Source organism: Bombina bombina, chromosome 2, assembly GCF_027579735.1.
Source record: "Bombina bombina isolate aBomBom1 chromosome 2, aBomBom1.pri, whole genome shotgun sequence".
NCBI classification, from domain to species: domain Eukaryota; kingdom Metazoa; phylum Chordata; class Amphibia; order Anura; family Bombinatoridae; genus Bombina; species Bombina bombina.
In genome coordinates this window covers 398,405,858-398,420,160 of record NC_069500.1, presented here as the reverse complement: position 1 = coordinate 398,420,160, position 14,303 = coordinate 398,405,858, and the positions used below count along the sequence as shown (strand labels likewise).

The 14,303-nt window shown below is 42.8% G+C and overlaps 1 protein-coding gene across 4 annotated transcripts in view; it reads right to left on the bottom strand.

Annotated features, from left to right (window-relative positions):
* Positions 1-14,303, bottom strand: part of LOC128648915 (E1A-binding protein p400) — a 459,430-nt gene that overhangs the window by 223,802 nt on the left and 221,325 nt on the right. For all 4 annotated transcript variants that reach the window (XM_053701869.1, XM_053701871.1, XM_053701873.1 and 1 more), the window contains one exon: positions 558-667. In XM_053701869.1, the coding sequence (XP_053557844.1) occupies positions 558-667 (110 nt within the window). The remainder of the gene's footprint in view (positions 1-557; positions 668-14,303) is intronic.

The window sequence follows — 14,303 nt, the reverse complement described above, 5'->3', positions numbered from 1 at the left end:
GACCAACCTAGGCAGTACAATACTTACAATCTGCTCTGTTATAAGAGCTTGAGGGTGGAAATGAGAAACACAACTTACTGTGATATGTCTACCATAGATAAATCAGGAAAAAAATGGCAGTCCCTAGAGTACACATTTCCAATGCCCCAAGTACCCCCACAAATTGAGAAACTAGATGTGGACCAACACAAGACTTAACCAAAGACATAGCCAGAAGGAGTGACATATCAAAAGATGTTTAAACTTGTCTACATTTTACTATCCATGGGGTCTCTATATGATCTAGTATCATAAGTAGGAAATGGGGTGATACATATGTATAGCTCCAAAACTGAGGCTAGCTCTTAAATTTTGAACAAACATGTTTTCTGTGTGAGCTTTTACATTAACCCCATAGCTCATTTTTTAAATCTAGAATTTATACAAGAAAACACTCTAATTTATACCCACATGAATACTATAACATTTCTTGTTTTAGTTAATAGTTTTGAGGATTGTAATTTAATGCTTGTATCGTGTATAAACAATACATTAATGTGAAATGGCATATTACTTACCGACAATGTACCAGTAACCACTGGGGATACCAATCGTTTGTTAATTGGCTGGAAAGTGGCAGGTGAGACTCCAGCTACAGTATTCACAATGACATTTCCACTTACAGTAGCTAGAAGACAGAAATAAATAAATGCAGGAAAAAAATATATTTAAAACTGGGTTTAGGTTATAAATAGTTGACATTGCCTATATAACATGTTTTATTAAGTAAAAACAAATAAACTAATGTTTTCTTGCACAAGTGCCCCCAATAAATCAGTGGCAGTTGTCCTCATCAGCCAGTGGGGATTAGTAGGATGCAAGAACCCAACACTGCAGTATTAATTTCAATTTAAAATGTAAACATATTTTAGCTTTCTTGGCAAAAAAAATTTTTTTTTGACATGTGCATATGCAATTTTTAATACAAAGTCCATTAATTCATGAGAAAATCAAATAATTTAAAAATGTAAGCCAAATGCTGTTTTAATGTATGCCTTCAGTGTAAAATAGTGCTCAGCATGACACATATAGCCAAAACGGTACACCTGCAAGAGATTGGTCCTTTATTTTATTAAAAACTACATACAAGTTTTAAAAAAACATTTTGGATTAAAACGTAATGAAATCCAAAATTTTTCTTTTATGACTCAGACCCTACAAATTAAAAAAAAAAAGAAGATCTTCCCTTACCCAGGGCGGTATAATAATAAAACCTGTTCACCCTACCCCTTTTTTTCTCCATCGGCGTCACAAAATAAGTTTGTCAGAATTTACCTCCAGATTGTCAAGTAATTTTTGGTGCTATAATTTACATTTAGAAGTGGAGTTCTGGTGTCTATATCACGTGCAAAAGGGTAGGTTCACCTGTATTAACACAGGTAGATGCAATGTATGCTCCTCTCCTACAAGATACCATCACACGAGGGCTGTACGCTTCATCGCATATGCGATTTAAAACAACGAATAATCGCTGCGATTTAAAAACTTCGAGAGTAAGCGTTTTTTTGCTAAAATTGCTTTTTGGCTGTACTGCATTGATTTGTATGTGATTTCTTGCAAACCAGCTCCATCTAGTGGTTGCTTTTAGCACATATTTGTAAAATGGCTTTTTTACTTTCACTTTCTGTTTGTGATCTCAGTAGCAGCAAATCAATTTAAAGAAGTCTAAAAACAGAGCCCATGCAGGAAAGTAAAGGGGAGGGGAAAATACTTACTTATATTTCCCCCCTAGGGACATCTGCAGTCTGAAACTTAGGGTATGTAATCATTATGGAACCTCCCACACAATCTCCTGCTCTCTGAGAAATAGCTCAAATACATAGCAGATGCAGTTAACCCCACGGCTGCCAAAAAGGCTAAAACTGCAGTCCCCTCTGCTAGCTAGCTAGCTGCTGGGTTAACTGCATCTACAATGTATTTGATATCAGCAAGGCACAGCATTTCTGAAAGGAGCAGGCCCCCACCTAGGGTTGCCACCTTTTGCCCAGAAGATTCCTGGACACTTTCTAAATGAGGGTGGAGGGGGCGTGGCTTCTCGCGGCCTCAAATTCAATATGAAAACAGAATTTATGTTTACCTGATAAATTACTTTCTCCAACGGTGTGTCCGGTCCACGGCGTCATCCTTACTTGTGGGATATTCTCTTCCCCAACAGGAAATGGCAAAGAGCCCAGCAAAGCTGGTCACATGATCCCTCCTAGGCTCCGCCTACCCCAGTCATTCGACCGACGTAAAGGAGGAATATTTGCATAGGAGAAACCATATGATACCGTGGTGACTGTAGTTAAAGAAAATAAATTATCAGACCTGATTAAAAAACCAGGGCGGGCCGTGGACCGGACACACCGTTGGAGAAAGTAATTTATCAGGTAAACATAAATTCTGTTTTCTCCAACATAGGTGTGTCCGGTCCACGGCGTCATCCTTACTTGTGGGAACCAATACCAAAGCTTTAGGACACGGATGAAGGGAGGGAGCAAATCAGGTCACCTAAATGGAAGGCACCACGGTTTGCAAAACCTTTCTCCCAAAAATAGCCTCAGAAGAAGCAAAAGTATCAAACTTGTAAAATTTGGTAAAAGTGTGCAGTGAAGACCAAGTCGCTGCCCTACATATCTGATCAACAGAAGCCTCGTTCTTGAAGGCCCATGTGGAAGCCACAGCCCTAGTGGAATGAGCTGTGATTCTTTCAGGAGGCTGCCGTCCGGCAGTCTCATAAGCCAATCTGATGATGCTTTTAATCCAAAAAGAGAGAGAGGTAGAAGTTGCTTTTTGACCTCTCCTTTTACCAGAATAAACAACAAACAAGGAAGATGTTTGTCTAAAATCCTTTGTAGCATCTAAATAGAATTTTAGAGCGCGAACAACATCCAAATTGTGCAACAAACGTTCCTTCTTTGAAACTGGATTCGGACACAAAGAAGGCACGACTATCTCCTGGTTAATGTTTTTGTTAGAAACAACTTTCGGAAGAAAACCAGGTTTAGTACGTAAAACCACCTTATCTGCATGGAAAACCAGATAAGGAGGAGAACACTGCAGAGCAGATAATTCTGAAACTCTTCTAGCAGAAGAAATTGCAACCAAAAACAAAACTTTCCAAGATAATAACTTAATATCAACGGAATGCAAGGGTTCAAACGGAACCCCCTGAAGAACTGAAAGAACTAAGTTGAGACTCCAAGGAGGAGTCAAAGGTTTGTAAACAGGCTTGATTCTAACCAGAGCCTGAACAAAGGCTTGAACATCTGGCACAGCTGCCAGCTTTTTGTGAAGTAACACAGACAAGGCAGAAATCTGTCCCTTCAAGGAACTTGCCGATAATCCTTTCTCCAATCCTTCTTGAAGAAAGGATAGAATCTTAGGAATCTTTACCTTGTTCCAAGGGAATCCTTTAGATTCACACCAACAGATATATTTTTTCCATATTTTGTGGTAAATTTTTCTAGTTACAGGCTTTCTGGCCTGAACAAGAGTATCAATAACAGAATCTGAGAACCCTCGTTTTGATAAGATCAAGCGTTCAATCTCCAAGCAGTCAGCTGGAGTGAGACCAGATTCGGATGTTCGAACGGACCTTGAACAAGAAGGTCTCGTCTCAAAGGTAGCTTCCATGGTGGAGCCGATGACATATTCACCAGATCTGCATACCAAGTCCTGCGTGGCCACGCAGGAGCTATCAAGATCACCGACGCCCTCTCCTGATTGATCCTGGCTACCAGCCTGGGGATGAGAGGAAACGGCGGGAATACATAAGCTAGTTTGAAGGTCCAAGGTGCTACTAGTGCATCTACTAGAGTCGCCTTGGGATCCCTGGATCTGGACCCGTAGCAAGGAACCTTGAAGTTCTGACGAGAGGCCATCAGATCCATGTCTGGAATGCCCCACAATTGAGTAATTTGGGCAAAGATTTCCGGATGGAGTTCCCACTCCCCCGGATGTAATGTCTGACGACTCAGAAAATCCGCTTCCCAATTTTCCACTCCTGGAATGTGGACTGCAGACAGGTGGCAGGAGTGAGTCTCCGCCCATTGAATGATTTTGGTCACTTCTTCCATCGCCAGGGAACTCCTTGTTCCCCCCTGATGGTTGATGTACGCAACAGTCGTCATGTTGTCTGATTGAAACCGTATGAACTTGGCCTTTGCTAGCTGAGGCCAAGCCTTGAGAGCATTGAATATCGCTCTCAGTTCCAGAATATTTATCGGTAGAAGAGATTCTTCCCGAGACCAAAGACCCTGAGCTTTCAGGGGTCCCCAGACCGCGCCCCAGCCCATCAGACTGGCGTCGGTCGTGACAATGACCCACTCTGGTCTGCGGAAGGTCATCCCTTGTGACAGGTTGTCCAGGGACAGCCACCAACGGAGTGAGTCTCTGGTCCTCTGATTTACTTGAATCGTCGGAGACAAGTCTGTATAGTCCCCATTCCACTGACTGAGCATGCACAGTTGTAATGGTCTCAGATGAATGCGCGCAAAAGGAACTATGTCCATTGCCGCTACCATCAAACCTATTACTTCCATGCACTGCGCTATGGAAGGAAGAGGAACGGAATGAAGTGTTTGACAAGAGTTTAGAAGTTTTGTTTTTCTGGCCTCTGTCAGAAAAATCCTCATTTCTAAGGAGTCTATTATTGTTCCCAAGAAGGGAACCCTTGTTGACGGAGATAGAGAACTCTTTTCTACGTTCACTTTCCATCCGTGAGATCTGAGAAAGGCCAGGACTATGTCCGTGTGAGCCTTTGCTTGAGGAAGGGACGACGCTTGAATCAGAATGTCGTCCAAGTAAGGTACTACTGCCATGCCCCTTGGTCTTAGTACCGCTAGAAGGGACCCTAGTACCTTTGTGAAAATCCTTGGAGCAGTGGCTAATCCGAAAGGAAGTGCCACGAACTGGTAATGCTTGTCCAGGAATGCGAACCTTAGGAACCGATGATGTTCCTTGTGGATAGGAATATGTAGATACGCATCCTTTAAATCCACCGTGGTCATGAATTGACCTTCCTGGATGGAAGGAAGAATTGTTCGAATAGTTTCCATTTTGAACGATGGAACCTTGAGAAACTTGTTTAGGATCTTGAGATCCAAGATTGGTCTGAACGTTCCCTCTTTTTTGGGAACTACGAACAGATTGGAGTAGAACCCCATCCCTTGTTCTCCTAATGGAACAGGATGAATCACTCCCATTTTTAACAGGTCTTCTACACAATGTAAGAATGCCTGTCTCTTTATGTGGTCTGAAGACAATTGAGACCTGTGGAACCTCCCCCTTGGGGGAGGCCCCTTGAATTCCAGAAGATAACCTTGGGAGACTATTTCTAGTGCCCAAGGATCCAGAACATCTCTTGCCCAAGCCTGAGCGAAGAGAGAGAGTCTGCCCCCCACCAGATCCGGTCCCGGATCGGGGGCTAACATTTCATGCTGTCTTGGTAGCAGTGGCAGGCTTCTTGGCCTGCTTTCCCTTGTTCCAGCCTTGCATTGGTCTCCAGGCTGGCTTGGCTTGAGAAGTATTACCCTCTTGCTTAGAGGACGTAGCACTTGGGGCTGGTCCGTTTCTACGAAAGGGACGAAAATTAGGTTTATTTTTGGCCTTGAAAGACCTATCCTGAGGAAGGGCGTGGCCCTTACCCCCAGTGATATCAGAGATAATCTCTTTCAAGTCAGGGCCAAACAGCGTTTTCCCCTTGAAAGGAATGTTAAGCAATTTGTTCTTGGAAGACGCATCCGCTGACCAAGATTTCAACCAAAGCGCTCTGCGCGCCACAATAGCAAACCCAGAATTTTTCGCCGCTAACCTAGCCAATTGCAAAGTGGCGTCTAGGGTGAAAGAATTAGCCAATTTGAGAGCACGGATTCTGTCCATAATCTCCTCATAAGGAGGAGAATCACTATCGATCGCCTTTTCTAGCTCATCGAACCAGAAACACGCGGCTGTAGTGACAGGGACAATGCATGAAATTGGTTGTAGAAGGTAACCTTGCTGAACAAACATCTTTTTAAGCAAACCTTCTAATTTTTTATCCATAGGATCTTTGAAAGCACAACTATCTTCTATGGGTATAGTGGTGCGTTTGTTTAAAGTAGAAACCGCCCCCTCGACCTTGGGGACTGTCTGCCATAAGTCCTTTCTGGGGTCGACCATGGGAAACAATTTTTTAAATATGGGGGGAGGGACGAAAGGTATACCGGGCCTTTCCCATTCTTTATTTACAATGTCCGCCACCCGCTTGGGTATAGGAAAAGCTTCTGGGGGCCCCGGGACCTCTAGGAACTTGTCCATTTTACATAGTTTCTCTGGGATGATCAAATTCTCACAATCATCCAGAGTGGATAACACCTCCTTAAGCAGAGCGCGGAGATGTTCCAACTTAAATTTAAATGTAATCACATCGGGTTCAGCTTGTTGAGAAATTTTCCCTGAATCTGAAATTTCTCCCTCAGACAAAACCTCCCTGGCCCCCTCAGACTGGTGTAGGGGCATATCAGAACCATTATCCTCAGCGTCCTCATGCTCTTCAGTATCTAAAACAGAGCAGTCGCGCTTACGCTGATAAGTGGGCATTTTGGCTGAAATGTTTTTGATAGAATTATCCATTACAGCCATTAATTGTTGCATAGTAAGGAGTATTGGCGCGCTAGATGTACTAGGGGCCTCCTGAGTGGGCAAGACTGGTGTAGACGAAGGAGGGAATGATGCAGTACCATGCTTACTCCCCTCCCTTGAGGAATCATCTTGGGCATCATTTTCAGTGTCACAGAAATCACATCTATTTAAATGAGAAGGAACCTTGGCTTCCCCACATTCAGAACACAGTCTATCTGGTAGTTCAGACATGTTAAACAGGCATAAACTTGATAACAAAGTACAAAAAACGTTTTAAAATAAAACCGTTACTGTCACTTTAAATTTTAAACTGAACACACTTTATTACTGCAATTGCGAAAAAGTATGAAGGAATTGTTCAAAATTCACCAAAATTTCACCACAGTGTCTTAAAGCCTTAAAAGTATTGCACACCAAATTTGGAAGCTTTAACCCTTAAAAAAAACGGAACCGGAGCCGTTTTTATCTTTAACCCCTTTACAGTCCCTGGTATCTGCTTTGCTGAGACCCAACCAAGCCCAAAGGGGAATACGATACCAAATGACGCCTTCAGAAAGTCTTTTTTATGTATCAGAGCTCCTCACACATGTGACTGCATGTCATGCTTCTCAAAAACAAGTGCGCAATACCGGCGCGAAAATGAGGCTCTGCCTATGATTAGGGAAAGCCCCTAGAGAATAAGGTGTCTAAAACAGTGCCTGCCGATATTATTTTACAAAAATACCCATATTAAATGATTCCTCAAGGCTAAATATGTTATATATGAATCGATTTAGCCCAGAAAATGTCTACAGTCTTAACAAGCCCTTGTGAAGCCCTTATTTACTCTGTAATAAAAATGGCTTACCGGATCCCATAGGGAAAATGACATCTTCCAGCATTACATCGTCTTGTTAGAATGTGTCATACCTCAAGCAGCAAAAGTCTGCTCACTGTTCCCCCAACTGAAGTTAATTCCTCTCAACAGTCCTGTGTGGAACAGCCATCGATTTTAGTAACGGTTGCTAAAATCATTTTCCTCTTACAAACAGAAATCTTCATCTCTTTTCTGTTTCAGAGTAAATAGTACATACCAGCACTATTTTAAAATAACAAACTCTTGATTGAATAATAAAAACTACAGTTAAACACTAAAAAACTCTAAGCCATCTCCGTGGAGATGTTGCCTGTACAACGGCAAAGAGAATGACTGGGGTAGGCGGAGCCTAGGAGGGATCATGTGACCAGCTTTGCTGGGCTCTTTGCCATTTCCTGTTGGGGAAGAGAATATCCCACAAGTAAGGATGACGCCGTGGACCGGACACACCTATGTTGGAGAAATCAAATTTATATTATATATATATATATATATATATATATATATATATATATATATACATACACATACCGGTATATACTGTATATATAATATATATATATATATATATATATATATATATATATATATATATATATATATATAAAAATATATATAGAATTTTTAGCCGGTAGCCTAGCACTCCATCCGCAACAGTGTAATAATACCCCGGGTGCTATCCTCAAATAATAGATATGTCCAGAAAATGGAGGGCACTCACAGGCTTCCAAGTAACCAAAAATAATACATTTTTATTTTCCAATTCAAAAAGTCATTGTGATGTCAACGTTTCGACCCACACCTGGTCCTTCATCAGGACAATGAATAATCTAAAAACAAAAACAGAATTTATGTTTACCTGATAAATTACTTTCTCCAACGGTGTGTCCGGTCCACGGCGTCATCCTTACTTGTGGGATATTCTCTTCCCCAACAGGAAATGGCAAAGAGCCCAGCAAAGCTGGTCACATGATCCCTCCTAGGCTCCGCCTACCCCAGTCATTCGACCGACGTTAAGGAGGAATATTTGCATAGGAGAAACCATATGTTACCGTGGTGACTGTAGTTAAAGAAAATAAATTATCAGACCTGATTAAAAAAACCAGGGCGGGCCGTGGACCGGACACACCGTTGGAGAAAGTAATTTATCAGGTAAACATAAATTCTGTTTTCTCCAACATAGGTGTGTCCGGTCCACGGCGTCATCCTTACTTGTGGGAACCAATACCAAAGCTTTAGGACACGGATGAAGGGAGGGAGCAAATCAGGTCACCTAAATGGAAGGCACCACGGCTTGCAAAACCTTTCTCCCAAAAATAGCCTCAGAAGAAGCAAAAGTATCAAATTTGTAAAATTTAGAAAAAGTGTGCAGTGAAGACCAAGTCGCTGCCTTACATATCTGATCAACAGAAGCCTCGTTCTTGAAGGCCCATGTGGAAGCCACAGCCCTAGTGGAGTGAGCTGTGATTCTTTCAGGAGGCTGCCGTCCGGCAGTCTCATAAGCCAATCGGATAATGCTTTTAATCCAGAAGGAGAGAGAGGTAGAAGTTGCTTTTTGACCTCTCCGTTTACCAGAATAAACAACAAACAAAGACAAGTTTGTCTGAAATCCTTAGTAGCTGCTAAGTAAAATTTGAGAGCACGAACTACATCCAAGTTGTGCAACAAACGTTCCTTCTTTGAAACTGGATTAGGACACAAAGAAGGCACAACTATCTCCTGGTTAATGTTTTTGTTAGAAACAACTTTTGGAAGAAAACCAGGTTTAGTACGCAAAACCACCTTATCTGCATGGAACACCAGATAAGGAGAAGAACACTGCAGAGCAGATAATTCTGAAACTCTTCTAGCAGAAGAAATTGCAACCAAAAACAAAACTTTCCAAGATAATAACTTAATATCAACGGAATGTAAGGGTTCAAACGGAACCCCCTGAAGAACTGAAAGAACTAGGTTGAGACTCCAAGGAGGAGTCAAAATTTTGTAAACAGGCTTGATTCTAACCAGAGCCTGAACAAAGGCTAGAACATCTGGCACAGCTGCCAGCTTTTTGTGAAGTAACACAGACAAGGCAGAAATCTGTCCCATCAAGGAACTTGCAGATAATCCTTTTTCCAATCCTTCTCGAAGGAAGGATAGACTCTTAGGAATCTTAACCTTGTCCCAAGGGAATCCTGCAGATTCACACCAACAGATATACCAAATTATGTGGTAATTTTTCTGGTTACAGGCTTTCAGGCCTGAACAAGAGTATTAATAACAGAATCTGAGAACCCTCGCTTTGATAAGATCAAGCGTTCAATCTCCAAGCAGTCAGCTGGAGTGGGTCGAACGGACCTAGAACAAGAAGGTCTCTCAAAGGTAGCTTCCATGGTGGAGCCGATGACATATTCAACAGATCTGCATACCAAGTCCTGCGTGGCCACGCAGGAGCTATCAAAATCACCGACGCCCTCTCCTGATTGATCCTGGCTACCAGCCTGGGGATGAGAGGAAACGGCGGGAACACATAAGCTAGTTTGAAGGTCCAAGGTGCTACTAGTGCATCCACTAGAGCCGCCTTGGGACTCCTGGGATGTGGATAGCAGACAGGTGGCAGGAGTGAGACTCCGCCCATAGAATGATTTTGGTCACTTCTTCCATCGCTAGGGAACTCCTTGTTCCCCCCTGATGGTTGATGTATGAACTTGGCCCTCGCTAGCTGAGGCCAAGCTTTGAGAGCATTGAATATCGCTCTCAGTTCCAGAATATTTATCGGTAGAAGAGATTCTACCCGAGACCAAAGACCCTGAGCTTTCAGGGATCCCCAGACCGCGCCCCAGCCCATCAGACTGGCGTCGGTCGTGACAATGACCCACTCTGGTCTGCGGAAGGTCATCCCTTGTGACAGGTTGTCCAGGGACAGCCACCAACGGAATGAGTCTCTGGTCCTCTGATTTACTTGTATCTTCGGAGACAAGTCTGAATAGTCCCCATTCCACTGACTGAGCATGAACAGTTGTAATGGTCTTAGATGAATGCGCACAAAAGGAACTATGTCCATTGCCGCTACCATCAAACCTATCACTTCCATGCACTGCGCTATGGAAGGAAGAGGAACGGAATGAAGTATCCGACAAGAGTCTAGAAGTTTTGTTTTTCTGGCTTCTGTCAGAAAAATCCTCATTTCTAAGGAGTCTATTATAGTTCCCAAGAAGGGAACCCTCGTTGACGGAGATAGAGAACTCTTTTCCACGTTCACTTTCCATCCGTGAGATCTGAGAAAGGCCAGGACAATGTCCGTGTGAGCCTTTACTTGAGGAAGGGACGACGCTCGAATCAGAATGTCGTCCAAGTAAGGTACTACAGCAATGCCCCTTGGTCTTAGCACCGCCAGAAGGGACCCTAGTACCTATGAGAAAATCCTAGGAGCAGTGGCTAATCCGAAAGAAAACGCCACGAACTGGAAATGCTTGTCCAGGAATGCAAACCTTAGGAACCGATGATGTTCCTTGTGGATAGGAATATGTAGATACGCATCCTTGAAATCCACCTTGGTCATGAATTGACCTTCCTGGATGGAAGGAAGAAGTGTTCGAATGGTTTCCATCTTGAACGATGGAACCTTGAGAACTTGTTCAAGATCTAGAGATCTAAGATTGGTCTGAACGTTCCCTCTTTTTTGGGAACTATGAACAGATTGGAGTAGAACCCCATCCCTTGTTCTCCTAATGGAACAGGATGAATCACTCCCATTTTTAGCAGGTCTTCTACCCAATGTAAGAATGCCTGTCTTCTTATGTGGTCTGAAGACAACTGAGACCTGTGGAACCTCCCCCTTGGAGGAAGCCCCTTGAACTCCAGAGAATAACCTTGGGAGACTATTTCTAGCGCCCAAGGATCCAGAACATCTCTTGCCCAAGCCTGAGCGAAGAGAGAGAGTCTGCCCCCCACCAGATCCGGTCCCGGATCGGGGGCCCGCATTTCATGCTGTCTTGGTAGCAGTGGCAGGTTTCCTGGCCTGCTTTCCTTTGTTCCAGCCTTGCATAGGTCTCCAGGCTGGATTGGCTTGAGAAGTATTACCTTCCTGCTTAGAGGACGTAGCCCTTGGGGCTGATCCGTTTCTGCGAAAGGGACGAAACTTAGGTTTATTTTTGGTCTTGAAAAGACCTATCCTGAGGAAGGGCGTGGCCCTTGCCCCCAGTGATATCAGAGATAATCTCTTTCAAGTCAGGGCCAAAGAGTGTTTTCCCCTTGAAAGGAATGTCAAGCAATTTGTTCTTGGAAGACGCATCCGCTGCCCAAGATTTTAACCAAAGCGCTCTGCGCCACAATAGCAAACCCAGAATTTTTTCGCCGCTAACCTAGCCAATTGCAAGGTGGCGTCTAGGGTGAAAGAATTAGCCAATTTAAGAGCACGAATTCTGTCCATAATCTCCTCATAAGAAGAAGAATTACTAATAATCGCCTTTCCTAGCTCATCAAACTAGAAACACGCGGCTGCAGTGACAGGGACAATGCATGCAATTGGTTGTAGAAGGGAACCTTGCTGAACAAACATCTTTAGCAGACCTTCTAATTTTTTATCCATAGGATCTTGGAAAGCACAACTATCTTCTATGGGTATAGTGGCGCGCTTGTGTAGAGTAGAAACCGCCCCCTCGACCTTGGGGACTGTCTGCCATCAGTCCTTTCTGGGGTCGACTATAGGAAAACAATTTTATAAATATGGGGGGAGGTACTAAAGGTATACCGGGCCTGTCCCATTCTTTACTAACAATGTACGCCACCCGCTTGGATATAGGAAAAGCTTCGGGGGGCCCCGGGGCCTCTAAGAACTTTTCCATTTTACATAGTGGTTCTGGAATGACCAGATAATCACAATCATCCAAATTGGATAACACCTCCTTAAGCAGAGCGCGGAGATGTTCCAACTTAAATTTAAAAGTAATCACATCAGGTTCAGCTTGTTGAGAAATGTTTCCTGAATCTGAAATTTCTCCCTCAGACAAAACCTCCCTGGCCCCCTCAGACTGGTGTAGGGGCCCTTCAGAAACCATATCATCAGCGTTCTCATGCTCTACAGAATTTTCTAAAACAGAGCAGTCGCGCTTTCGCTGATAAGTGGGCATATTGGCTAAAATGTTTTTGATAGAATTATCCATTACAGCCGTTAAATGTTGCATAGTAAGGAGTATTGGCGCACTAGATGTACTAGGGGCCTCCTGTATGGGCAAGACTGGTGTAGACGAAGGAGGGGATGATGCAGTACCATGCTTACTCCCCTCACTTGAGGAATCATCTTGGGCATCATTTTTACTAAATTTTTTTATGACATAAAATACATATAGTTAAATGAGAAGGAACCTTGGTTTCCCCACAGTCAGAACACAATCTATCTGGTAGTTCAGACATGTTAAACAGGCATAAACTTGATAACAAAGCACAAAAAACGTTTTAAAATAAAACCGTTACTGTCACTTTAAATTTTAAACTAAACACACTTTATTACTGCAATTGCGAAAAAGTATGAAGGAATTGTTCAAAATTCACCAAAATTTCACCACAGTGTCTTAAAGCCTTAAAAGTATTGCACACCAAATTTGGAAGCTTTAACCCTTAAAATAACGGAACCGGAGCCGTTTTTATATTTAACCCCTTTACAGTCCCTGGAATCTGCTTTGCTGAGACCCAACCAAGCCCAAAGGGGAATACGATACCAAATGATGCCTTCAGAAAGACTTTTCTATGTATCAGAGCTCCACACACATGCAGCTGCATGCCATGCTGTCCTCAAAAACAAGTGCGCCATACCGGCGCGAAAATGAGGCTCTGACTATGATTAGGGAAAGCCCCTAAAGAATAAGGTGTCTAAAACAGTGCCTGCCGATATAATCATATCAAAATACCCAGAATAAATGATTCCTCAAGGCTAAATATGTGTTAATAATGAATCGATTTAGCCCAGAAAAAGTCTACAGTCTTAATAAGCCCTTGTGAAGCCCTTATTTACTATCTTAATAAACATGGCTTACCGGATCCCATAGGGAAAATGACAGCTTCCAGCATTACATCGTCTTGTTAGAATGTGTCATACCTCAAGCAGTAAGAGACTGCACACTGTTCCCCCAACTGAAGTTAATTGCTCTCAACAGTCCTGTGTGGAACAGCCATGGATTTTAGTTACGGTGCTAAAATCATTTTCCTCATACAAACAGAAATCTTCATCTCTTTTCTGTTTCTGAGTAAATAGTACATACCAGCACTATTTTAAAATAACAAACTCTTGATTGAATAATAAAAACTACAGTTAAACACTAAAAAACTCTAAGCCATCTCCGTGGAGATGTTGCCTGTACAACGGCAAAGAGAATGACTGGGGTAGGCGGAGCCTAGGAGGGATCATGTGACCAGCTTTGCTGGGCTCTTTGCCATTTCCTGTTGGGGAAGAGAATATCCCACAAGTAAGGATGACGCCGTGGACCGGACACACCTATGTTGGAGAAAAGAGAACAATGTAGAAAACACATTTCACATAATCCTAATACTTCTAGAATAAAATTAAAAAGCAATTTTGTGAGAATTATATATAACCGTGCCACCCCCCCACCACGTACAGCAATACCCCAACTCAGGGCATTGCTAACACCAACATATAATCAAATAACCCTTCAAGGAGGAGTCAACCACAACCATCAGATCCACAATATACCAATGTCCATAAGCATAACAGATAATTTGCAGAGAGTGTACACAAAATCACAGCCAATCAAGGGCATATCTACATATACTCAATGCACATCCCCTATAAAACAATAGAGAGGCA